The sequence below is a fragment of the Furipterus horrens genome, unplaced genomic scaffold (genome assembly GCF_987537825.1).
Source record: "Furipterus horrens unplaced genomic scaffold, mFurHor1.1.pri manual_scaffold_3, whole genome shotgun sequence".
NCBI lineage: Eukaryota > Metazoa > Chordata > Mammalia > Chiroptera > Furipteridae > Furipterus > Furipterus horrens.
In genome coordinates, this window is record NW_028327173.1 from 191,114,354 (window position 1) to 191,141,570 (window position 27,217).

The following is a 27,217-nucleotide window of genomic DNA, read 5'->3' on the forward strand; positions in this document are numbered from 1 at the left end:
AAACATCTTCCTAAGGTCACAGAGTTGGGTGGAGACAGAGCTAGGAGCAGAATGCTGCCTTGTGATCTCATCCCCTGCCTCATCCAGCTCCATGTCCCCTCAAAAGTCAGTTTGAGAAGTGTGGTCATTTAAAGAAATGCCCACAAATTGTTTAATATTCCTCCCTTCAAAAGGTAGAGCCTTACTTGCCTTCCCTTGAGTGCGGGTTGGACTTAGAGCCCTGCTTCTAATGGTAAGAATGAAGCAGAAGTGATGAGAGACTAGGTTGTAAAAAGCACTGTGAAGTCCTCTCTCTCTCTCTTTCTCTCTCCCTCTCTTCCCCCTCCGTTCCTATGACCGATCCATCTGGGACAAGCCAGCTGCCATGTGTGACCCTAAAAAAAAGTTACTTAACCTCTGCACCTCAGTATTCCACATCCAAAAAGTTGAGGGGGGGGGTGGAATAGTACTTACCTCCTACAACTGTTGTGAGCATTAAGTAGGTTAATTCATATACTTGGCACATAGTAAGTGGTTAATTCATGTACTTGGCACATAGTAGGTGATATATACCAAGGATGCTGGGAACAGTTGTACAAATTGTTCTCTGTTAAATAGGTGCTCACCAGGCCTTGCCCTTTGGCCTCTGATTGCTGACCAAGAGGTGGCACTGTTTTCTAATTTGTACCAGGGTCATGTGTGAGCCAAGAGCTGTCCTGACAGAAGTGTTTATTGTCAGCATTAGGAAGTTGAGTGTTCCGCAAATGCAACCTTAGCATTATTTGTAGGTTTGGGGCTGGAGTTAACTGAGCTGATGCTGGCTGTATTACAACTGTACTTGGTGGCATTATGGAGTTCTCCAGAATAACCTCAGTGTGATGCCAAGTTTTGTGTGACCATTCAAATACTATAAAATAATAATATAAGTTAAATGTAAAAATATTGGCCCTGGCTGGGTAGCTCAGCTGGTTTGAGCATCATCCCAATATGCCAAGGTTGCAAGTTCAATCTCTGGTCAGGGCACATAGAAGAGCCAACCAATGAACACATAAATAAGTGGAACAACAAACCAACGTTTTTGTTTCTCTCCCCGCTCCCTTCCCCTCTCTATTTAAAAAAAAATCAATAAAATTTTAAAAATTTAATGTAAAAATATTGACAATGTAAAAAATTTTAAATCATGCATAGCAACACTGTGTATTTTTTGGGTATACATATTTAAGTATAGTGAAATGAATAGGAATGATAAGGACCACATTCTGGAAAATAGTTACCTGGGGGGTGGGCATGGGAGTTTGGGAATGGAATTAGGAAAGGATGTACAGTACAGAGGCCTTTAGCTCTATTCATAATTTATTTATTAAGCTTAATGGTGGATACACCAGTGTTTGTTATTCCTTAATCTTAAATATTTAAAAATAACCTCAATGATACAATTGAAAGAGACCATCTTTTCATGTCAGCTAATATTTTATTTCTCTCTTTATTAGTCTCTGTTAAATATTAAATAAGTATATTGATATGAAACCACAAAATCAAGAAATTATTCATTAAACAAGTATTTACTGTTGAATGATAGATTATTCAGAGATAAAGAATTTCATGTGAACATTATAACACTTACAATAACCCATTTGGTCAGTTGACTACTTCCCTTTCTTTCTACGAGGGCAGGATCTCTATCTTATTCATAATTATGATTTCTGGTACATAATAGGTGTTAATAAATGTTAAATTAAACTCAATAAAACATAAATATGACAGCTTTATCCTTATGTAGCTTTCAATATACTTTGGTGAGAAAAGATACAGGAAAATATAGGACATGAAAAGTACCATAAGTTATGAGCAATGTTCCATGGGAATTCATTTATTTATTCATATATGTATTCACTTGACAACTATTTATTAGGTATTTACTGGGCACTAGGCATACATCTGTAAACAAGAGAGACATAGTCTTTGGTTTTGACATGGCCACTTCTCACCATTTTCATTACCACTTCTCTGGTCCACGCCACCAATATCTTTAACTTGGATTATTATAATAATTCGATTTCATAATCCTAATTGGCTTCCCTATTTCCACCCTGCTACCCTCCAGTAAAATATCAACTGCATCCAGAGAGATCCTATTAAAACCCAAGTTAGAGCTCATTACTCCACTGCTCTAAAACCTCCAAAGGTTTCTCATTGGTGGTAGATTGCAGAAATGGCCACAATTCTTTCAATTCCTCCTATCAAGAGGTGAGATCTAGTACTCAATCCACTGAGTCTGGGCTGGCCTTGTGATCATCTTTGTCCAACAGAATGTGGCAGAAAGAACATCATGCAAAGTCTGAGACTGGGCCTCAAGAGGCTTTGAATGCTCCTGCTCTTACTCTTGGAATCCCTGCAGCTTCCATGTGAACAAGCACAGGCAAACTTGTTGGGGGATGAGAGATCATGTGGAGCAGAGCCATCCCAGACAAGGCCACTCTAGATAGGCCAGTTATCAGCCAATAGTAGTTGTCTGAGGACACCTGATGGAGTCCAGCTAAGATAAGCCTAGCCCAGCTAGATGACCTGCAGACTCCCACGCTAAATAAATGGTTGGTGTTTTTGAGCCATTGAAGTTTGTTGTGGATTGTTAGGCCGCATAGGCTAACTGATTCACCGTCTCGTTCTGAGAAATAGTCAACTACTAACTGTTTTCCCAGTACTTAGAACATTACCTGATACATGGTAAATGCTCAATAAATATTTGCTGAGTGAAATTTGTAAATGGAGTTAACATTCTAATGAAGGAAATGAACCAAAAAAAAAGCACTAAGTAAATAAACTAGTATAATAATTATGAAATTTGATGGGTACTATGCAAAAAGTAAAACATGGCTGAGGTAGAGCGTTGCAGAGTAGAAGTGGGAGGGTGGACCCTCCAGGGGTCCCCATTTCTCTCAGAACAAAAGCCAAAATCTTTCCAGTGGCCTCTAAATCCCTACATGGTACCTTGTTGACGTCATTCCCTGCCACTCACTGCCTCTGCTCCATCTCTTCTGGCTTCCCTGCTGTCTTCTAACATATCAGACACATTCCCATTTCAGGTTCTTGATGGAATGTTCTCCCCCTTGACACCCACACTATTTGCTCCCTTTCTTTCTTGGATTTGAACCTTACTGGAAATAAAGCAAGTCCTTTTTAAAAGGCCAAAATGCGCAGGTGAGTGTTGGATTGCTTACTGAGAACTCTACAAATGTGCTCACAGCGAGGCTAGTAACATTGCAAAGCTGGTAATACTACAACCAACAGTAATGTGTAGCATCTTTTACAGTCTGCTAGGGGCATTCTAATCCATGCTGTTATCTGCTTCTCAGACAGCCCTGAGGGGTGGGTAGGGCAGGTTTTATTAACCTGCATTCATAGATGGAGCTAGTGAGGAGCATAAAGCTCAAGCGAGCTACCCAAAGCCACAGATGTACCAAGTGGGCAAGCCAGATTTCAAACCATGGTTGGTTTGACTCCAAGTACAGAGCTCGTTTCAATATATATTTTTCTTACCGTTTCTCTGTTCTGGACTCTGACCTGGTGACTTTTTTGAAGCATTAAGTTTCAAAACCAATCTTGAGCTCTTGACAGACCCTCAACCTGAGAGGTGCCTTTTCTCTAGAGAGAGCAAGGCCGATGAACAAACTTTTAAAGCGTCCCTTCCAGAGCCTCGCCCTGGCTCCAGATCTAGCACAGCTTCTTCTGTCTGATAGTTAGGAAAGACCTGTGTCCTGGGGCGTTTTCCTCCCCATCCTACCCTGGGGATGGCTGGGCTGCAAGATCAGTGACGAAGGGGTGGGCAGCTGCTTTCAGGCAAAAACCAGAAAGAAATCCCGGTCTTGCTGTTTTATTTTGGCTTAAAAATCAAGTCAGGTGACAATGGAAACTCCTTCCCTGCTCACTCCTCTCCTTTCGGCTGGTGTTGACAGTAGACAGACTTGCTAATTCTGGCTGGGGTTTTTCCCTCCCTGGCTGTTTTTCTCTTTTATCTTCATCAATTGAAGAGAGCTGTTCTGCCTTTTCAAACTGTCGGAAGGTATCTGGGGTTTTGTGTATTTTTTTTTTCTTTCTTTCACATAATTCTGTGGGTCTTTTCCCAGATATGTATTTTATCTTAAATTAACTTCTAGCTTAAGTTTCCGCCCATGTGACTTCCAGTGTGAGTTACCAGAAACCACAAGAGAGAGAGCGTGAGAGCCCCAGAGCGAACGACATGTCCCTGTGGGGAGCAGTGCCTCTGCACCCCAGAGCGAGGAGGACGCAGGGGTCAGAGGTGGCTGCAGAGCAGGCAGAAGAGGGACCTGCCGAGGGGCTGGGCTGCTGGGCTGCTGGCCTGGGACCAGTCAGGAAGCAAGGCCGGCGGGAGACAAGAGGGCCCAGAGGCATCTGGGGCTGCGTGGAGAGCCCGGAAGCCTGCAGCCATGCCTCACAGCTCCGACAGCAGCGACTCCAGCTTCAGCCGCTCTCCGCCTCCAGGCAAACAGGTAGAGCCCTCCTTTTCCTCCCTTCTCCCCTCTGATTCTCTTGGTGGGGGGCCAGGGTGAGAAGAGGGTCAGGCTTCCTAGTCCTGCCCAGGGGGCTGAGGAGCAGGGAGCGGCTGGTGGCATGAGCGCCCTGTTAGACTTAGGACATGGTGTTTGCAATCAAGTTGAGCATATTGGCAGAGACCCTCGTCCTTCTGCCCATTCCGCCATAGCCCCCTTTTCTCCACCTTCTGCAATGGTGCCCATCACTTCCGCCTCACCTGGATTCCCACCCCAGGAAGCTTTCTAGGAAGCCAAGAGGAGAATGAGCATCAAAGAACTCTGGTCTCTCAGGGGAAAGACTCTGTGTTTCTCCAAGGCAGTAGAAAACCAAGAGGAGGGGCCTTCGAGTGGGCTGCTGGCATGCACAACCCAAAGGCTAGAGATGGAGTGTCTTGGGAGACAGCCATTGGGGCAAGAGTGAAAGGGGTCAGGGAAAGTCAAGGAGGAAAAAGCAAGTTAGAAGGAGGAGGAACCAGGCAGCACAGAAGGATCTGTCTTATCTACTGGGCACTGCCCCCAGTTACTAGTGCAGCCCGGGGAGAGGGCTGTGGGAGCTGCAGCCAACACCTCTTTCCTGTTTGGCTTCTGGACAGGGGGAAGGAAATAAATCAGAAGGTAACTTTGGAGACTTAAAGACATTTACTAGTAGCTCAGCTCAGCTCTAGGGAAATCAAAGAGATTGAGGTAGAGATTCTGGGAGCGTTTGGAATGTAGATTGTGACTTCCAAGTCAAAAGTTTTCAGCCTGAAAATGTGCCAAAATTTGGGCACATTACCTGCCTCACAGTTTCAGGGGTATTCTCTTGACCACATTTCTTGACATCCCTCTCTATAGGAAGGCTTCTTTCTCTTCCAATACATCAGTGGATTAAAATTTCTTCCATTTGTTCCTTAGCACAGACACCCAAGAGAGTTTTCAAGATGCTGCTGCCAAAATAAAAATATACAGACATATAATATACAATAGCATCGGTCATAAATTATCTAACAGAAGAGACAAGTTGGGAGAAGTCCTAGTGGAGACCCCTAGAGGGCAAACAGCCCAGTCTTCTGCTCAAGATGGTATCAGGGTGGCTCAGATTGCCTGGAAGTCTGTGTTCTTCTTAGGAAGGAAATTACTCATGGCTTCCATGGTAACCTGGTCCCCATCCCCCTTAGAGGAAGAGTACTTCCTTCCTATCTAACCCAATGCCCTCCTGCTGAAATGGCTGGAAGTGTTGGGCAAATTTGTGTGATATGTGCTTGGTGAACACAGAGTCTTGCCCTGGGAAATTTGCGCCTCTAGACTGTGGGATCATGAGACAGGCCAGGACGTGCAGAAGGGTTTCACCCAGATTCCTGCATTTATCCTGAAGCATCTGGGGGAGAGCTGGACCTAACCTCTCTGCTCAAGCAGAGGACCTGCCCATCTGGAAGATGTACTTAGAGAACAACCAAGGTCCCCTTGTCCTCCTAAGTACCCATTCACTACCTGTTGCGACCAGGTAATCTTCACCATTAAAGCCATTCTTGTCTTCTAGTTTGTACTAGGCATTGCATTCAGGGTCATGGGGAATGTCAAGGTCACTGAGCATATGAAGGGAATGCAGGGAAAGAAGAGACAGGTCTGGGACCTCAGCCCGGGAACGCAGCAGAAGGCACCTGGGGTACAAGCCAGTGAACTTGGGAGTGGGGCTCAGAAAGGCATCAGACTTTGCATTGGAAGATGTAACTCCCAGATTACTGTGAGCTCTTGGCAAGTTCTTTGAGCCTTAGTTTCCTCACCTATAAGATGGATGTAATAATATCAACTTCACAGAATTGGGGCAATAAATAAAAGTAACTCTGAAAAGGCACTTGTACAGAAGCTGGTGCCTAGTTGGCACTCAAAAAAGTTTTGGGGAAAAAAAAAAGCAAGAAAGTTCTAGGCCAAAAAGTGAGAGAGTAAGGGCAGAGCAGCCCTGAAGAGGAGAGGTGATAAAACACACTTCATCGCCTTACCCACTTTTTTCCAAGTACAGCCCTATTGAGGCCTCACGGTCTTTACCCTCTTCCTGGAACAGTTGGCCAAAAACGTCGCAGAGACCTAGGGAGCATAACAGAGTGTGGGGAAGAGTTCCCCTTTGGGGTCAGCCTTTTGGTAAATAGGGGGTGGTTGGGCAAGTGAAAAGATGAAGAGATGAAAGGAGGGACGGATGGACACTCAACAGCATGAGAGCCTGCTTTAGCTCGGAAGAGAGGAGCAGATGTGCTCAATTTTTACCCTCTCTGCTTCCCAGGACTCATCTGACGATGTGAGAAAAGTTCAGAGGAGGGAGAAGAACCGCATTGCTGCCCAGAAGAGCCGACAGAGGCAGACCCAGAAAGCCGACACTCTGCATTTGGTGAGTGGTCAGACCTTTCTTCATCCTCTTGAGCACGGGAAGCCCAGAGGCTGAATGGAAGGCAGCATCAGCTGCACAGTGGTGGGGTAGCCAGAGAAAGCTCCATCCCTCGTGAACCCAGAGAGCAGAAGGCAGGACTGTCTCTGGGAGGAATTTAGAAGTTGTGAAGGGCTTTGGGGGAGCCCAATATTCTGCAGGGCTAGGGTCCCAAAGAGTCCCATCCCCATGGGAGGCCAGGTGGGCAGCTACCCTGGGCCTTGCATTTGGGGCAAGAAGGTTCACAGGCTGCTGCACCTTACTCCTCTTTTCTGAACGTCATTAAGGTTTGATTTTGAAATTTCTCTCTTTAATGATATCCCAAGGAGTCTGTGGAAGATGGGGTTTCAAGTGCACTTACCTGGGAGGGTCACTGTCCTGGCTGAGTTGCCTCTGTAGTCTCAGACTTTGTAGAGCAGGCCCTGACCCCTGGCTTGAGCAGGGCCCCTGATCAACGCTGAATTGCAATTCCACCAGCAGCCCAAGGCCCTGTGGATGTTTCTAAATTCTGGCTGTGTGCTTCATTAACAATGCTTCCTCCTGTCTCCCATACCTTACCAGCTGACCTCTCTTCACTCTGCCCCTTAACTTGGTCCTTGTCCAACCAACTCTTACTTCATTGGCTCCTTTTCCTCTTCGATCCCCTCATCCTCCTCTCTAGCAACTCTGCCTCTCTGTCCTTCCTCCTGAACCATTCCCAAACCTCCAGCATCCTAGTAATTCATTTCAATGGTACAAAGGGCAATTGGCACCAAAAATGAATATACTTCTTTTTATCTGAAAGATTAACATGGAAATCAGCCAGTTAGAATAGTTGTTCTCATCTTATCAAGAAAAAGTAAGATGTCTGTGCTCATGTCAGATGGGTACCAGACTTAACTGGCATGATCAATTTGTAAGGCACATTAATTTCTAATCACTATGCTATACAACTGAAACTAATATAATATTGTTTATGAACTGTACTTGAAAAATAAATTTAAAAAAGAAAAAGTAAGTGTAGTTTTAGAAAAAAGGATGGTTTGTTAAGCGTTTTAAGGAAGCAGAAAGCAGGTTGCTCCCGTCTCTGATGGGATGCTTGTGTTTTATTTGAAATATACGCAGCATATCTTCCGTTGCATACTAACATAGCATAAATAATTCTTGGATTGAAAAAGAAAAAAAAGAATGAATGAACAGCAAGTCTGTTCTTCTCTTCGATAACTGTGATGAGAAGTCTAAATGTTAAGTTGTGGGCGGCCCTGCCATATATATGTTCTCTGTGATTTCATTATGGCTTAGGGCCTCACAATACTCAAGTTTACTACTTTAAGCTTGAAAATCTGTGATCACTCACTTTGCCTCTAACAGAGTCTGATTCTAATTCAGTGTTCTTTAGAGTGAGCCAACGAACAAAGAAATAAAAATTAGAAAGGACAAAACCTTCCTTTCTGAACAAGCAGATAATGTCCTGAGACTGGAAAACTGCTATAAACTTTGTGTTTGTAATTTTTTTAATGTGGAAACTAAGGAGGGCTCAGCAGCTCCACAGTCAAAAGGACACAGTTAGAACCCCAGCTCTGCTGCCTGCAATCTGTGTGACCAACCTTAGAGACATTCTTCACTTCCCTCCGATTCAGTTCCGTATCTATAAAATGGGAAATGACAGTCACTACCTTATAGGGGATAGTGATATAAAGAGTTCAACAGAGTGCCTAGCATATAACAAATATTAAAAAAATTGAAATATAATAAGAGTAATATTAATATTAGTTATTATAAGAAGCAAACTAAATAATCAAAATTACATATATACATTTTAACATATTTGTGTATATGTAGGTATGATTATTTTGTTTCTTTTTAAAAAATATTTTACTTATTAATTTTTTTAGAGAGAGGGGAAGGGAAGGAGACAGAGAGGGAGAGAAACATCTCTGTGTGAGAAAGAAACAGTTCCCTCTATACACCCCAACTGGGGACCTGGCTGGTAACCCAGGCCTGTGCCCTGACTGGGGATCAAACTACCAACCTTTTGGTTTACAGGTTGGTGCTCAATTCACTGAGTCACACCAGCCAGGACTATTTTGTTTAATAATAATGCACGCGCATGCGCACGCACGCACACACACACACACACACACACACACATATATACATATATACACACACATATATATATATCACAGAGTCTCAGGGCTGAAAGATTTCTTAAGGCTGGAACATTAGACACACTTTTTTAAAGAAAGTGTATTTTATTGATTCTGTTGTTACAGTGGTCCCAATTTTTTTCCCTTTGCTCCCCTCCACCCAGTACCCTCCCTTCCCTCCAGCAATCCCATCCCCCTTAGTTCATGTCCATGGGTTGTGCATATAAGTTCTTTGGCTTCACCGTTTCCTATATTATTCTTAACTTCTCCCTGTCTATTTTGTACCAATCAATTATGCTTCTTAATCCCTGCACCTTTTCCCCATTTCTCCGCCTTCCCCCTCCCAGCTGATAATCCTCCAAATGATCCCCATACCTATGATTCTGTTTCTGTTCTGGTTTGCTTAGTTGGATTTTGTTTTTAATTTTTAGATTCAGTTTTTAATAGTTGTGAGTTTGTTGTCATTTTAGTGTTCATAGTTTTGATTCTCTTTTTCTTAAATAAATCCCTTTAACATTTCATATAATAAGGGCTTGGTGATGATGAACTCCTTTAGCTTTACCTGTCTGGGAAGTACTTTATCTGCCCTTCCATTCTAAATGATAGCTTGGCTGGATAGAGTAATCCTGGTTGTAGGTCCTTGCTTTTCATCACTTTGAATACTTCTTGCCTGAAAAATTTCTTTTGAGAAGTCAGCTGATAGTCTTATAGGAACCCCTTTGTAGGTAACTCTCTGCTTTTCTCTTGCTGCTTTTAAGGTTCTCTCTTTATCTTTAACTTTTGGCATTTTAATGATGATGTGTCTTGGTGTGGTCCTCCTTGGGTCTAGCTTGTTTGGGACTCTCTGTGCTTCCTGGACTTGTATGTCTATTTCCATCACCAAATTTGGGAAGTTTTCCATCATTATTTTTCACATAAGCTTTCGATTTCTTGCTCTTCTTCTTCTCCTTCTGGCACCCCTGTGATTCGGATGTTCACATACTTAAAGTTGTCCCAGAGGTTCCTAAGCCTCTCCTCATTTCTTCAATTCTTGTTTCCTCATTCTGTACTGGTTGACTGTTTTTTTCTTCCTTATGTTCCAAATAATTGATTTGAATCCCGGTTTCCTTCCCTTCACCTTTGATTTTGTGTGGATTTTCCTTCATTTCATTCAGCATAGTTTTCACTTCTTCCCTTATGTGTTTGTCATACTTAAGCATATCTGTCAAGCCTGTTAGCATCTTTATCACCAGAGTCTTAAACTCTACATCTGTTAGGTTGGCTATCTCCTTGTCACTTAGTTCTCCCACTGGAACCTTGATCCATTCCCTCTTTTGGGCCATACTTCTCTGTCTTCTCATCTTGACAGGCTCCTGTATTTGTTTGCCTCTGTGTCTTAGGTAGAGCTATCACACCTATTATGTTGTAAGGGGCGGAGCCTTAGTTATTCATCAGTAGGGAGACTCATTTCACCACATTGTGGAGCTGTAGGTTGGGGAGGGGTCTGAGAGGGAACAATGCCTCTTGCTCAGCACTAGTCCCTTTTCTAGGCACCTCTCCCACTTCCATATGGGACTGGTGCCACTCCAGCTGTTGCCCTGGCCATCGTTCCCAGAGAGGGTGGGTCTTTGGACATTCTAGGACTGTGGGGGCCCTTTAAACAAGTGGACTCTCCTGAGAGATTGGAAGTTTCTTCCTCCTCTCCAACCTCCACTGGTTTTCACAGTCAGAAGCAATGAGGGTTTATCTTCCCCAGCACCGGGACCATGAGCTGCGTGGTCTGGTCTGGTGCTGGGAGCGCTCCCCAGGTGTCCCTCCCAACTTTTTAAAACATGTGACTATGCTTTCTGCCATCCTGCCGCTGCCACTGCTGCCGCTGCCACCACACCATGTCCTCTCCACCCCAGCTCCGCCCCTCCTACCTGTCTGGATGAGTATTTCTTCTCTATATCTTTGTTTGTTGGACTTCCATGCTCAATTTTCTGGAACTTCCAGTTGTCTCTAGTTTTGAGATAGTTGTATTCCTTCTTAGTTGTGGAGGGAGACCTAGCATGTCTGTCTAGGCCTCTATCTTGACCGGAAGTCTCTAGACTAACTTTTGATGCTTCAGATTCATCTACAACATACCCCCACTCCAAAAATGGTCTCCAAATTATGCCTGGTCACTTTTAATGACAGAGAGCTTCTTCTCTCCTAACATGAACAAAGGGGTCTTCCATATCTTCAGCTGTACTACTGTCTCCCTGTGCATTCACCTCATTGATCTTCATTCATCCCCTTGGGGACATATCAGTGTGGGTGATATGTATGTTTCTTTGCTGTGGTAAGATTTTCAGCTCTGACTTCACTGTCTCTCTCTATAAGACAAGAATTAGAACCAAAAGATTTAGCCCATCTGATTATATTTGTCATGACTAGAGTAGGGTAATCTCTGGGGTTTGGAGTCCATGGAGCTCCCAGTCATGACCATGTTAACACCCACACCACAGCATCCATCTTTAGAATGTTCCCATCATCTTCCCCACAGCTACACAAAAACTCCTCCTCACTCCTTAGGTCACATCAGAGTTTACACAGCAAGCCTGGGAATTACAGCCAATGTAACTGATGTATTTTTACTTCAGGTAGAAGCTTTTGGCAGCAACATATAAATCTGCCGCCATCAAACAGAGGGTTTGCTGTGGTCTAAATGTTTATGGTAATCACCCATCTTCTCCATTCATTAGCCTCTTAATTATGTTTGTGGTCCAGGTAGAAAATCTCCGTTTATCACCAGCATTCTTAGGATTGAGAGCATGGTTTGCCCTTGACTCCTTTTCATGCTTGGCTCTACATGCTGAGGTTCTGGAACCATTCTCTGGCCCTCTGACTTAGTCATGGGACGCATCTACCAATACTTTAAAGACCAGGACTTAGAAGCTACTGAGAGTACAGTGTCACATAAGGACCACATTTGTATTGGTGTGCTGGGGTAACATCGTCTCTATTTCAACCCTATCACTATTATCTACCTTAAAATACCAAAAGAATTATCTTGTTTCCCCAGTGAAATTGAGGGATATTTACTACTTAACATTTTCCGCATCTTTCTATAAATGGTTTACATCAAAACACTGTACCTTAATTGCTTTTAAAATAATAGCATAGGGAAAGATCCTCTTTCAACCATTGTGCTTAATCTCATGCAAATGTTATAATATCCTGGCATTGACTACCCCTCACACAAATGGGAGCAAGTGCTCCTTTTCATAATATCAACAAACAGTCCACATTCTGTTTTAATTCTCTTTTGGTTGGGTGTCTCACACAACATCCATCACACTTGGCTTCTCTTCTCCCATAGGCAACTATAGTTCCTTAGGCTTTGTAAAGGCATTGATTAAAAAGGAGAAAGGCATATCTTGACCAGTTCATTTTCAAAAGATATCAGTACCAATATGTGGGTCCAAGATAATCAGCTAAGAAAACTATTAAAAATACTAGGAGACTCCATTCAGCTTTTAAAGTAACCACAAAAAGTAATAACTTTTCTATATGTAAACTGTAACCAATTATAAAATTTAACTGGAGATAAAATTCCATTTATAACACCAACAACAGCAAATGGAAGGAATAAATTTCACAAAAAATATGAAGGGCTTAATTTTTAAAATCTTTACAATTATCCTAAGTGACTTAAAATATACTCAAATAAATAGAAAGATATACCTACTATAGTGATAGTGATTTTATTAAGTCAATATAAAATTTAATTTAATTTAACGTGATCGCAGTAAAAACCCAATAGAACTTTCAAATGCAAAATGACTAGGATGGCATTTCAAACTGGCTAGTCGTTTGGGGATGAGGGAAGCTAACTGGTTTATTTCTTATACAACACACACACACACAGATATAAAAAGAAAAAAAGAGAAAACTAAAATTTGGGGAAAATGAGCATTACAATTTTTATCTTGGACTGGGGTCTTTTCCACATAAACACAAAACATTGAAACCATAAAGAGAAGATTGCTCTATATTAACTTTGTACATAAAAAGTGAAAATTTCTATACAGCTTAAAATACTAAATGTAAGATCAAATACAAATGACAGGCTGGGAAAAACATCTGCAAGACATATTATCAAAAAAATGGCACAGTATTTACTTAATATATGAGAGCTTTTATGAATAAGAAAATGATCAACAACCTAAAGAAAAATGAGTGATGATTGTGAATAGGCATTTTACAGAGAGAAGTAAATGGCAAAATAAATATGGAAAAGATGCTTCTTTTTATAATAGTGAACTGGCAAATAAAGCAATGTGAAAATCTCCTGCCAGATTGGCAATGAAAATGCTGTTAATAAATGATGTTGCCAAGGCAATGGAGAAGCAGGTACACCACATGTTACTAGTAGGGGTGTAAGTAGGTACAACTGCAATAGAGGGCATTTGACCATGTCCATCCAATTTATCCTGCACATACCATGTAACTGGGCACTATGACATCTGGGAATCTATTTACAAACATACCCACAGATTATATAGTTAAGTACATGTAAAGATAATCATTGCTGCATTGTTAGTCATAGGAAAGACCAGAAACAAGCTAAATATCCATCAGTAATGGACTAATTAAACTATAGTTTCCTCATTCAGTAGAATACCATGGAGTTTAAAATAACGGGTTACATCTGAATGTGCCAATCTGAAAAGACCATCAAACTTCTATACTCTTAAGTGAAAAACATGTGAATATGCTACATAGTTTGCTTCCATGTGTGTTTCTAATTAAAAAATGTATCTGTGCATGTATGTGTAAATTTAACATTTTTCCAGTAGGTTTCCAAAAAAACTGTTAATGGTATTTATTTCTGAAAAGTCTAAAGCAGGAAAGAAATACTTTCCTTTTTTTTTTTTTAACCTTTTTTATATAGTTTGGATGTTTTTATCCCCTGTTCATGTTTATAACATAGATATTTAAATTTTCAACACTGATTATCATGACATGTGCATTAGGATGATTTCTTTTCACATTTTGATTTTAAGCATTGAATAATCTTCTACTGTGACATTTTATCCCTTGAACATCCTACACAAATGTCTCAGTCCCTTGGGAGAACCAACTGTCAGGATTTATAATGAGGAATCCTAAGGTCTACAGTACTAGACAAGCTATATAAGGGTTGTGGAATCGGTTCCATTTGTGTGGCCATCCTGGTTAATTGTAGTAGCTCTCTGGTGCCTTGCAGTATGAAGGATTCTGAGTCAGTGTCTCAGGTCAGTGGGGAAGAGAGTTGAGATCAACTAAGATGGTGGGCAGAGAGTGACAAGAGGTCACAGCTGTGCTGTTGGCAAGTCAGCCCTGGCCTTGAGGATGGAATTGGAAGCAAGAAAGAGCAACAGGGTCAAACTGGGAAGCTGGAACTTTAGGTGTTCCCTTGAGGAAGGGTGGGACAGGTGCTTGCCTGGGGCTGGCTCCTGAAGGAGTCTCACACTAGTTTAATAAAAAGAAAGGTTTACAGTTCTAGGACATATTTTTAATGCCATATATAGCAAACATCATGAGTGTAAGTTATGCATGAAATAAAGCTTTATGCTGATGCTATGAGGAATAAGCTATTTACAGCTGGAGGAACATTGAATAATGGAAGAAAAGAAGCTCAGCAAAAATGTTAAGTTCCCTGGCCTCCTTAGAAAGGCACTATTGTTCTTGGTCTTCTGGGGAGGCCTGGAAGGCAAGTCTGCTTATACTCCCTTTTCACTCATAGAGCTCTTTCTCTCTCTCTCTCTTGGAAACCATTCCATAAGGTTTATTGGCAGAGAAAAGTTACAGTAAAAACAAAACAATAATAACAGAAACCACACAGAAGCAATGTTCTGACTCGTTCTACCCTAAAGAAGTTCAGTATAAAATTGGTGCATCATCTGTGGGAAAGAGACATATTTCTTGGCTTTTATTGCTATGAACTTTTTATTACATATTAATTGAGCACACAGTTGTGTACCAGGCATGGTGTGTAACATGTGCTACCCACTATACCTCATTTAATCTGCACAAAAACCTTTGTAAGCTCTATATTAGATTAAATAACTTGTCCAGGTATGCATAGCTTGTAACTAGGTCTGCCTGACTGCAGAATCTATCTTCCCAACCACTAAGTTCTATGGCCTCTTTCTTCAGATTCTCATGCAGATGTATTCATCTTCCATAGCCTATATCCTCTTTGAACCTGTTCCTGAATTTATTTTTTTGTTCTTTAAGTAAAATCCTCCAAAATTTATACATTCCTCCTCCATAATTTGGCCAGGTCAAGAAAATAAAGATGTCTCTACACAATAAATCAACATGTCCATTGAAACAATTTTTAAAGAAAGTTGTGTAACAATAAATATTAATATCCTATGTGTGAATACCCTTTGAAGCAGCAATGTCACTTGCAAGAGTTTAAAGAAAAGATGTTGTACAAAGATGCTCAATTTATCATTATTTGTGAATAGTAAATACTTTATCAATACTTAAAATTGGACGGAAGCCCAACAATAGGGAATTAAGCATATTATTTTATGTATATCCATATACTATAATTTATTCCAGTGCTAAAAATGACTATGAAGGTTATATTTATCAACACAGATAGATGTTAATGACAGACTGAGTGAAAAAAGTAAGTTACAAAAAGTATGCAGAGCATAGTCCTGTTAATGTAAAATTTGTAGGTTTGCATGAGTAAAGAGATATCTGGAAGGATATTCTGCAAAATGTAACAGTGGTTATCTCCAAGTGGTTGAGTTTTGAGTACCTTCCTTTACTCCTAGTACTTTTCTGTAATTTTTTTATGATGGTGAATGAATACCATTTTTAATCAGCATAAAAAATTGGACTGTTTTCATTTGTGAAGGAAAAAATGTCAAGGCAGTTCACCACCCCTAACTTCTTGTCCCACTGATGATGGGTCAGTGTGGTTAAGTTTGGGAGGCATATTTGAGAGGGTGCCAACTCCACACCAGTCTTAACATTAATAAAGAACTTCTATCCAGAGGGGATTGCAGGTCCCAGCTGACAAGGTGAGGTCTGCCTATGTAGCAGACATCTTTGTGAAGCTGTGCTCAGCAGCACCAGGACTTCTTTCTCTAGAAAAGAACGAAGAGTCTTGCCAAAGAGCCATGCTCGAGCAGCTTGGGGATTTTCTTAGAATTCTCTGTAGGACTCTGTCTTGCCCCCTGCTTCCTAGGAGGCAGAGCTTACGCCACAAGCCAAAGTCCCCTTCAGATTGTGGGATATCTGTAGGGGGTACTGTCATGAGTCCACGTGGTAGCTTGTGGAAAGAGTAACAATAATGACGATCATACTCCCTTGGGTATAGAATCATTAAAAGGAAATTCAGAGATGTTTTAGTCAACATGCCATGTTACCAATGAGGACATTGATGTCGTTTTCAAAGACAACCAAGAACCAAGCCTCTTGCCTTCCCACCATTAGCTTTTGTTTTGTGCCACATTGTTAATCAGGACTTTGCTATGCAGATGGTGCTGCTTTCACAAGTCCTTTTGCAAAGAGTAAGCTAAGAAGTAGGCAATTAACCAGAATGTCTGAATGACCTAGATAGAGACTCTTCTGCAACAGAAGCCAAGTACACAGCAAGAAACCAGAAAGGCAGAGAGTCCAACATTGAGAGCGGCTGAGTTAAAATGTTCCTTTATTTTAAAAGGTCTTAAAATTGTAATCCAAAATTAAAAGGACAATGACTTATTGGGGAAAATATTTGCACTGAATTAAATAAATGCAAATTTAATGTTTATACTGTAGAAAGAACATCCTTTTTAAGAAAAACACTGAGACTCCCATATATTAGTGGGCAGAGGCTATGAATATAAAGCTTATGCAACATTTTTCCTATCAGAATGAAAATAAGCCCACTTTCTATTCTGATTGTGCAAACGATATACATGAAGGGTTTCTCAACCTTGGCACTATTGACATTTTGAGTCAGACAGTTTTTTGTTGTGTGTGTGGGGGGCAGTTTGGGTTCTGTGCATTGTAAAATGTAAAATCTACCCACTACATGCTAGTAGCTCTCCTTCAGCCCCAGTTGTGACAATCAAAAATATTTCCAAACCCTGCCAAAGGTGTCTGAGGGGTAAACTTGCCTCTGGTTGAGAATGATGCCCTAGGGAACAGACACATAGAAAGTTCTTCCTCCTTAGTCATTGATAAATTTTTACATTAAAAGGAAATTTTAAAACTTTCAATAAGCTAATTGGCAAAACAAATTATTTAAAATTATAACGTCTAAATGCCGATGAGGTTGCAGTGACAATGACATATGTGTTCACTGCTGGTGATGTTGTACATCTTATGTAACCCTTTTTCAGTAATGCATGACCTGGGAGCCTGACCGTGCCCTGTGCTGCAGTAATCCCATTGCTAGGAATTTATCTGAGGAAGTGACCAAACAAACAAACAGAACTGGAGCAAGATGTTCACTGCCACATGATTTATAATAGCAATATTTTAATAGCAACCAAAATATCTAACATCAGAAAACCATTTTAAGTAAATTGCGGATCATCCATTTGATGATATAGCCATTAAAAGTATTAATTATGGTGATTATGATCAAATTATGACAGAAAGGAAAATACAAATTGTATATATACTATGATTGAGATTTTACAAAAATAGGTCTTTTTAAGTTTGTTAAAAAGGATAAGATGGCAAAACATACAAATGAAAATAGTCATGTTAGAGGACTAGGATCATGGTCATATATAATTTTTTTAAAATATCTTTCATGTAGGTATACTGTATATTTTTATTTAAAATCATGAGAAAAGTGGTCAAATGGAGAGCTGAGTGAGTTCTGGAGGACATAAAGGATAAGAATAAAGAAAATGTAATTGACCTAGAATTTGGGGGTCAGGTTGTGAGAGTAGATCTTATCATTTGTCCTCCAAATGGGAACACTTAAAAAAATTTTATTGATTTTTCAGGGAGAGAGAGAGAAAGAGAATTTGTTCTGCTTATTGATGCATTCATTGGTTGATTCTTGTATGTGACTGGGGATCGAACTCAAGCTTGACTTATCAGGATGATGCTCTAACCCTATCCGACCAGGGTGGAAGCACTTTTGAGAGTGGAAAGGGGCACTAGTAAAAATTATGCCAGGACAATAAGTATGAACTGGGACTGTCCCAGTAAACATTTGCTCACCCTAGATTTAGAGGAACAAGAAGTGTGACCTGGAGCCCTTAAGAAAATTCAAGAGTGGTGGTAAATGTCAAGGCCCAGCAGAGGGAACTGGGGCTACAATGGTATTTTCTGAACCTGAGGACCCTGTAACTAAAATATTTTCTGGGTACTCAGCTGGCACAAGAATATGCCTTATTGCTAAGAGGGTGAAATGGGCTAGAAAATTGTAAAAGCAAAGGCCATATTCCCAGGACTAGCAGTGATGTCAGCAGAAATGATTCATTCCGCTGTACAAGTATACGCTTATAACAGCTTCCTCTGTGCCAGGTGCGGTTTGCTCCAGGCACTGAGGATACAGCAGGGACAAGACAGACTGAGTCCCTGATTTCACGGAACTGACACGTAGTTGGAAGTCGGACTGGAGCACAGACAAATAAATGAACATGCTAATCACACAAAGTGAAGAGTGCTTTGAAGAAAATCAAAGAGCGGAATGGTGACAATGACTAAGGAATGGGGATGGGGACCCTGATCATGAAGGCCTTGCAGAGGCCCTGACGTCTGAGATCAGCTATGAGTGAAAGAGAAGGAGGCTGAGAAGGTCTGGGAGGCAGTGCTCTCAGTGGAGCCTTGCGGGCAAACTGAGTGTAGCCAGTCAACGGTCAGAAAGGTGCTTGGGGGCTGGGGACCCCGAGGGAGTGAGGAGGATCTCAGGAACAAGGCAGTTGTGCTGCAGGAAACAGGAACCAGATTTGGGGGTGGGGGAGTGAGGGTAGGAGGGTGGCAGTCAACAAAACTAATTCAAATCCTGGCTGGGGGAGATATTTGAGCCTAAATTCTTTTCTATAAAATGGGAAGGGATAGCACCTCATTGGAATGTTTAAGAGTTAAAAAAGAGAGCAAATACAAAAACAAAGTAATATTGTTATTTTTTTGTTTGTTCAAACAGTTGTATTTATTCATTTGTTTAATGCATAGAGCCTGGCATTTTCCTATAAATCAATCAGATGAAGATATCAGCTATATCTTCATATATAAAAGCATATGGCCTTCCTTGCAGTCATTCATAAAACTTTAAGAACACTGGTTCACTTGGCTTTTCATTGCAGCTGGTCAAGTCTCCTTCACTTAGTACGAATGGGGAAAGTCAAGTCCAAGCTAGCAGAGTTCTTGCATGCAGAGTTCTTGAGGCGGTGTAATTCTGTTACTTCCACCCCATAGCTTTAGTTTTGAAAAGTGTTGGTAAACAGGGGTTTGACCTAGACTTTTTTTTTTAAAAAATGAATCTCTTATACTCATTTGTAACTATCCTGGAGTTGAAAAGTAGAAGCTATTAAAATACTTCAGCCATTGGTTAAACTCTCCTGGCAAGCTTCATGGACATCCCAAATTTACTTAGTAGACTCTTCATCAGCAGGTTTCAGATTGTGGTCAATGATTCCAGAGTCCAAGTTTCCAGGGGAAACTGGGGACAAAACAGTGAAGACGATGATTGTCCCAGCCCTCATGAGTTCAATAATTCAGAACTAGCTTGATAATGTTATAATTAATGAGATTCTAATAGGTGCCCTACTGCTTGCCTTTCCATCTTAAAAATAATTATTCTGGGCTATATGAAATAGTTTTCATCAAATATAATGTAATAGTAATAGTAAGGCATTTTGCCTTAAACAGGCATTAACTTATAGAATTTTTGTTTGACAAGAAATATTCTTCCACTTTTTAAAAGTTCTTTATATTATATTTATATTATTTGTGCTATATGTTATAAAATAAAATACACTCAATAAAACAAAAATATTAAGTATGTACATATATAATAAAATAAATGTAATAAAATTAAACCCTGTATATATTATATTATCTATATTCTTACATTATTTTTAAGACAAATCAGCCATGGATGTGATTCTCCAACTAGTTGCTCGTTTAGCTCACCTGGGAAGGATTTTTAAAAATCTTGATGCCTGAGACCCACTCCAGAACAATGACACTGAAAGCTTTCGGGGGTGAAGTTCATGAATTAAGGTTTGTAAAGCTCTTTGGGTAATGGCAGTGTTGAGACTTGGGGAGCAGTGACATGTGAAGCCTGTCAGGGGGATGTGGTGGAATGTGGGGAGAGAGTGTGGGACGATTACAGGCATATATATGGTTACACACCCAGCGCTCGGTCCTAGAGGCCCGGCAGCTTAAACGAACAACACCCAGAATTTCAACCTTTGTGTGGATGGCAATTATGAGCTGCCTGTTTTTCAGAACCGGACTTGTTAGGGATAACCTTCCTCACCTGAGGTACCAGTCAGAATTGCATTCAGTTACAAATAACAGAAAACTATCAAACAGGGTCATCTATAAGTCATGCTTTATTTTTCTCACATAAGAAACTCAGAAGTGGACAGACTAGGGCTAGTGTGAGGATGTCCTCAGAGAACCGAGCTCCTTTTCTCTTGCTGCACAGTTGTCTTCAGTATGTGATGTTCCTCCTCAAGGCTGCAAGATGGCTGCTAAAGTGCCAGGTGTCACTCTGTGCTGAGGGAGGGTGACCTGTGTCCTGGTGAGGCTTTGCCTTTTTAGTTGGGAAGGCATGCTCCACCCCTGGGTACTCCTGCTTGTATCTGGCCAGAATTTATTGCATGAATTTTTAGAGAAGCTGAGTATTTGAGGAATTTTTTCTCCAGTGTCTCTAGAAGAAAGTAAGTGGAAGGGGGCTGGGATAAACATGGAGTGGGCCAACCTAGAGTGTTTCTCACATGTGAGGTCAATGAGATCTGAGTCCTGAAAACCGAGGAAGAGGTGACTGGACTAAGGGTCCTGAGGGCATGGCTGATGTGGCTAAGCATCAGTTGATGATGAGGGTGCTGATGGACCTAGAGCTTCAGCTTTAAGGCAGGAAAGTGAAGATTTCTCCAGAATCAGATATATACATTATTCAGTACACAGACCAGTGGTTTTGTGATTCTTCTCTCCTCTTTGGGTAAGGAACTGGAGGTAGGGCTAACTCCCTCAGGACCAGTGGGAGCTGTAGGCGTAGATCCCACTATGGCTTGGGCAATGTTTGTGGACTTCTCCAGGAATGGTGGGCTCTGCCCTATATAAGTATTTGGTGGATGGGGGCTGGTAACTGCTGGAGATTGAACATATGACTGGGTGTGAGGGATATAAGCTTCACACACTATTCTCATATTTAAGTGTGGGTAAGAGTTAAAATGTCACCCTACCAGTAAGTGACTGTATGTTCTGTTGCTGAAGAAACACACAGGGACTATTTTTACCTTTCTGGAAATTGTGATTAGAAAATTCAAAGAGAAGGGCAAGACACTAAACCAGAGCTGGCAGGAAGGAGGACCAAGCCCTGCTCAGAATGCCCTGAGAGTCCCTGCCTTGGGCGAGAGCTTGTCCCTGGCCTTGGTCCCAGTTGGCTTCCCTGTGGGTAAGGGACCAGCGTGGGGATTCCCCATCATTGGAGAGCTCATCGAATGATCCACTCCTTTGCCCCTCCTGTAGGGAATTCCCCAGAATGTTCCCACACCCCCATGAAGCCTCCTCTTTAGCCACCCCCAAGCTGCTTGTGGTTCATGCTAGGACTGGCATCAAGTAACTCCACAGGTGAGGGTGATTGTGAACATTGGCAGCTGGATTTGCATAAGGTAGGAAAAAAGGGAGAAATTTAAAAAGCCAACAGGGCTGAGGTCTGATAAGAGATAATCATCAAATATCAAAAGATTTAAACAGACTTCAAAGGCAGACAGGATGGTGGACAACCTCTGAAGCCACACTGGTGCTGCAACTCATAAGCTGTGTGACCTCAAACAAGTTACTTAACTTCTCTGTACCTTAGATTTTCCTCTTCTGCGAAATGTGCATTATAATATTATTTACCATATTGGGTTGTTGCAAAGATTAAATATAATGATAATGGGGAGGTACTTAAAAGAGTAGCATTTGATAAATATTAGTTATTAAGTCAAAGTGCATTATTTTTAAAAATTTGATTTCTACTTTTTCTTAAATTGAGTTTACATCCCTCTGCCCTGACACACACACACACACACACACACACACACACACACACACACACACACACACACACACACCCCTTCTTAACAAGGGGGCTTAGAGGCTCTAGTTTGCTAATATGCTCAGGTAGCCAGTTGGGAATCTGAAATATTGGAGAGTTGAAGAGGGTTTGGAGATCTTCTAATCCTGTGGTTTCTAACATTCAGTGCACATTAGAATCCCTGGGGACCCTTTAACAACCCAATTACCAGGCTGTACCCTCATATTGTTAAAGCTCCCCATGGGATCCCACTGACCCCAATTTGTGGCCAAGGTTGTGGCTCATTGTTTTGGTCCAGTCTTCCTGTTTCAAATTGAGGCAATAGGCTCAGAAAGAGTTGCCCAACCAGGATCAGGACCCAGGACCCCTGACCCCAGTGACCACTGATGGATCCCACCATTGCCATGTATTTTGGATCTTACTCTGCATTTGGAGGAAGGACTAGCCTGGAGGTAGCCCTCTAGCAAAGTAGCTGGACAGGAGATTCCCTCCCAACTCAGGGCAGGAGGCAGATGCCTAGCTCTATGATTGGAAGAGTGTGACTGACTTGGGGATCTTGTCTTGTGCTGTATTTGAGAATCACCCAAACCAAGACCCAGTGTTCTCTTGGAAGACTATAGAACAGCCAAGAACTTCTTAGTAATTCCTAAGGACCTTTAGTCAATCGAGTGGCCAGTCTCTCAGGAGAGTCAGTTGGGTGTGCTAAAAAGAGCCCAGGGCTGAGCTGGGAGAAGCCCTGAGCCAAGACCTGCTCCGCCCCTATGTGGTTCTGGGCTTTAGATCAATCAGTCACTCATTCAAAGTTTCTGGAACTCTTAGAAACTAAGTGTCTTGAGGTCAATCCTAGAGCTCCTTTTCTCGGCAGCTGCTGCCACCCCGCCTGGAGTGATTTTGGCAGGTAGGCAGAGTAGTTTTGTCCCAGTGTCCCCGTTGACTTTTCTGTAAAGTGGGGATAATGATAGTAGCTGGCCTTTCATACCCACCCCAGAGGGTCACTGTGAGAAGCCTGAAGGACCTGCATGAGTTCCTAAAAGTAGAAAGCAGGTTACGTGGAAGGACATTGCAGGCCCATCCCTGCTCCCTGTTGCAGAAGACAGGTGTGTTAGAAACCAAAATTGATGTCCTAATGTCCCTTTCCTCTTCTCCCTGAGTTCTAGGTTTCCAGCCCCCATTGAGAAGTTAGGGGATGTGATCATTGTACCTCTGTGTAAACAGCCTCTCCCGTGACCATCTTTGCCAGATGCTCCGGTGTGAACCCTTTCCAGGGTGTGACTGGCCCAGGGGGGGTCAGAGTGGACCGACAGAGCAATGGCAGGTGCAGATGTGGAGGAAGGAGGCCCCTAATCGGCTGCTTCCTCCCGCAAAAGAAGGCAAACTGTTTCTCTTGTTAAGTGTCTGGCTGGCTGCATGGCCCCTGGACTGGCAGCGCGGGTTTCTCTGGGGCCCTAGCAGGAAGCAGTCTTGCTCCCCAAGGTAAAGACAAATTTGTTGTCTTAGGTGGTGGTTTTCTGGTTAGAGGCGGCAGTGGTTAGGAACCCACTTCTGGAGCTCTGGGGTCCGCAAGCCAGTGGGGCAGAGAGAGAAAGATGAGAAAGCGAGAGCTCAGCTGAGCTCCCTTAGCTGCCAGCGCTCAGAAGAACCTGCAGTTACTTCCCGAAAGCTGGGCCTGCCTCTAGGCGGGGAGAAGGTCTGACTGAGCCCAGGCGTTGGTCCCTGCGCGCGCCTACCCGGCCCCTCCCTTCTGCCTCGGGGTTTGCCCAGGCTCTTCAGAGCGCAGAATTTACGGTAAATGTTGTCACCAGTGGAAACTCTAAGAGGGGGCGAGGAAAGGGCTAGAGGAAGGGACCAGTACTCCAAGCCCCCAGTTCCCGTCTTACCAACACCCCCTACCCCTCCCGGTCTAAGTGTTGTTTTATCTTACCTTTCGGTAAAGAGGGGATGCCCTCTCTCTGGGATGTGCCCGGAAATAACCAAATGGTAAACTAGCCACACCTTGCAGAAGAAACAGTGTCTCGCCCACCACCCACCCAATTTTAGAGGTGGGGGTTTCTTTAGACTTATCTAGGCCCATTTCTAGCTCAGAGGCACATACAGGAAATGCCAGGCTGAGACTCTGCAGGATCACATCTGTCCTTAATAAACGGTTGGAAGCTGGCTTGATGGGTAACACCCCAGTCCCATGCTCCTCTACCACTTTCCTGGATGCAGGGTGAGGGTAGTTGGCACTGTAACTCACTCACTCGTTAGCCTGCACGCAGCGCATGCTCCTCATGGGCTATTTAAGGCAAACTTTTAATGTCAAGTTATCTTTTCTTTCCTTTTAAGATTTTATCTATTTATTTTTAGAGAAAAGGGAAGGGAGAAAGAGAGGGAACCAATGTGTGGTTGCCTCTTGCATGCCCCCAACTGGGGACCTGGCCCACAACCCAGGGATGTGCCTCAAATGGGAGTTGAACCAATGACCCTTTGGTTCGCAGAGCGGCACTCAATCCACTGAGCCATACAAGCCAGGGCTAATGTCAAGTTACCTTACATCTATCTCTCTGCTCACTGTCCATCATAATTTTGAGTCAGCTTCTAGTCCAGTGGTTGATATCATCAGCCAGTCAATCAACAAACATTTGAGTTCATATGTACTAGGTGCAGAGACTTAATAGCTGCTTTAATAATTGAAACAAATTTAATATCATATTTATCTTGTGTTTTCAAACTTGTCTGATCATTAGAATGACATAAGGAACTTGTTAAAAATTCAGATTTCAAAATTCACCTCAAATCCTAAACCCACTGAGTTTAAATCTCTAGATTTCAGGAAGCACCTGAAACTATATATTTTAACAAGCCCTTGAATTAAATTTTGATGACATGGTAAGTTTGGGAAATGCTGACCTAAATCAAACAGAACTAGCACAGTAAGGCCTGGACTTCAAATATGAGGTTGCTTTTTGAACTGAAATGTAATTTATTTGCATCTCCAGTACCAGTTCTCTTCCTCTGTGGGCACCAAGGTCTGTTTCACTGAGTCAAAGCATGTGAACTTTGAAAAGCACATTGGAAAAGCAATTCCCATGTGTTTTCCGAAGGTGGATTGTTTTCCAGTAACTGCTAATCCCAGAGTGTCATTGTTGATTAATCAATGATGTGATCAGTAATCAGCACTCTTTGCCCTGAGTTTTCCTAATCAGCATGTGTCTGATGGCTCCCATAAGCAACAGGGGAAAGGTGTTTCTGGGAAAAAGGAACTACGTGTGCTTGGGACACACCCAGAGTGCGATGTAACAGGCTCTTGGGCGAGCAGAGCAGAGTGGAATCGAACACTGTGGTGGATATTGACAATTTCATATTTATTAAGACCCTAAGTCTTCTAGAACCTGGATGACACAGGCAGTTCACTGTGGATTCCTTTCCTAAGACTAAATTCAAACACCAGGACCACTTGGAAAACACATGGTATAACATAGAGTGGCAAAGAGCGAAATCAGTATAATATATTTTCATAAACTCTTTCCCATTTTTTCAGGCTCTGGCCTGCCAGCCGGTTTCCTTTGACATAAACTTGCCACTCTCAACCCATATACACACAGAGACCTATGTACATATATGTACAAAGGAGCCCACTTACACACAAATTCACACATGCATTTACACATACATCTCTATTAGTTGGGACCATATGAAACTGCCATTCTTATGGGTCAAACAAAGTCAGAAATTTCATATGGTTTAACTTAATATCTGTGCATATACATGCATGTATACTCGTGTGCTTATACAGATGTGTACCCATACTCACAGAACTACAAATACACATGCACATGTGCATACACTCACATGTACAGACAAATTCACTGATGCCCTGCTCCATGGATGTGCCTGTAAATCCAATCTGGGCTCCTCCTGCTACCACCATACCCCTCTTGGGGACTGCCCTGACATTAATCTCCAATGTCTATCCCTCCCTCCCACAGGAGAGTGAAGACCTGGAGAAACAGAACGCGGCCCTGCGCAAGGAGATCAAGCAGCTCACAGAGGAGATGAAGTACTTCACATCGGTGCTCAGCAGCCATGAGCCCCTGTGCTCAGTGCTGGCCACCAGCGCGCCCTCGCCCCCAGAGGTGGTGTACAGCGCCCACGCCTTCCACCAGCCTCACGTCAGCTCCCCGCGCTTCCAGCCCTGAGCTTTGCCGGAGCTTTGCCCACCCCAGTCCCCAGCTGCTCCAACGGGCCTCCGGAGGGGCACGCAGACTGTGGCCAGGCTGCCCTCATCCCTTAGAGCCATCTCTCCACTGGAGACGCTGAGACAGAGGCCTGGACAAAGACTGGACACAGGACCGTAGCAGCTGGGAGTGGGTGAGGCCTCCCAGCAGGGTGGCAGCCCGTCTGCACGTCCTGGAACCCCATGTGGATGGAAGGCCCAACCCAGAGTTGTATCAACCATAATGCCGAAGACCTATGGCATGGAGGGAGGAGGGCAGGGAAGGGTTATTTTTTTAAATAAATGTCTTAAAAGAAACCAGTTTGGCAAGGCAGTTTCCCTTGTAACCTTCAACTCTGTGGTACTGGGACCTGTTTTTTCTTTTCCTGGACTTAAGAGCCCTTAAAGCTCTGGAGTCTCTGGTAATATCTCTTCTTTCCCATGGTTTATCAATCTACTTGGGAAGCTGGGGTTTTCAAAGAATCTTCAATCTTCCCTCTAGGCATCTTCTTGATTTTCCTCCTCAAATCACCTCATTGTGACTTTCAACCTTCCACTCCTCATCGCCTCATGCTTTCCAGATTGTCAGCAGGTCATTCTCTGGACGGGGAGGAGGACTGGCGCAAGACGCTAGCCAGCAGAATGGTCCTTCAGACCGACGATCCCCTGTCCCATTCACACAGCCACTCTTGCTCAGCTCCAACCAGACAGCTAGCCTGGATGATGCCGCATGCCCGGCCCTGTGCCAAGTTTCTA

At 42.6% G+C, this 27,217-nt stretch overlaps 1 protein-coding gene across 1 annotated transcript; it reads left to right on the top strand.

Annotated features, from left to right (window-relative positions):
- Positions 1-4,175: 4,175 nt before the first annotated feature.
- On the top strand, positions 4,176-26,760 carry BATF (basic leucine zipper ATF-like transcription factor). Its single transcript, XM_090272099.1, has 3 exons — positions 4,176-4,487; positions 6,787-6,891; positions 26,235-26,760. The coding sequence occupies exons 1-3, from the start codon at positions 4,425-4,427 to the stop codon at positions 26,442-26,444; spliced, it is 378 nt and encodes a 125-aa protein (XP_090128225.1). The 5' UTR covers positions 4,176-4,424; the 3' UTR covers positions 26,445-26,760.
- Positions 26,761-27,217: the final 457 nt, after the last annotated feature.

What these genes read in the sequence shown, in the direction of transcription:
- BATF (XM_090272099.1), top strand. Translation starts at nt 4,425, where the DNA reads ATGCCTCACAGCTCCGACAGCAGCGACTCCAGCTTCAGCCGCTCTCCG. An exon ending in CTCCGCCTCCAGGCAAACAG is followed by an intron (nt 4,488 to 6,786) that starts GTAGAGCCCTCC and finishes TCTGCTTCCCAG; the next exon opens with GACTCATCTGACGATGTGAG. An exon ending in AAGCCGACACTCTGCATTTG is followed by an intron (nt 6,892 to 26,234) that starts GTGAGTGGTCAG and finishes TCCCTCCCACAG; the next exon opens with GAGAGTGAAGACCTGGAGAA.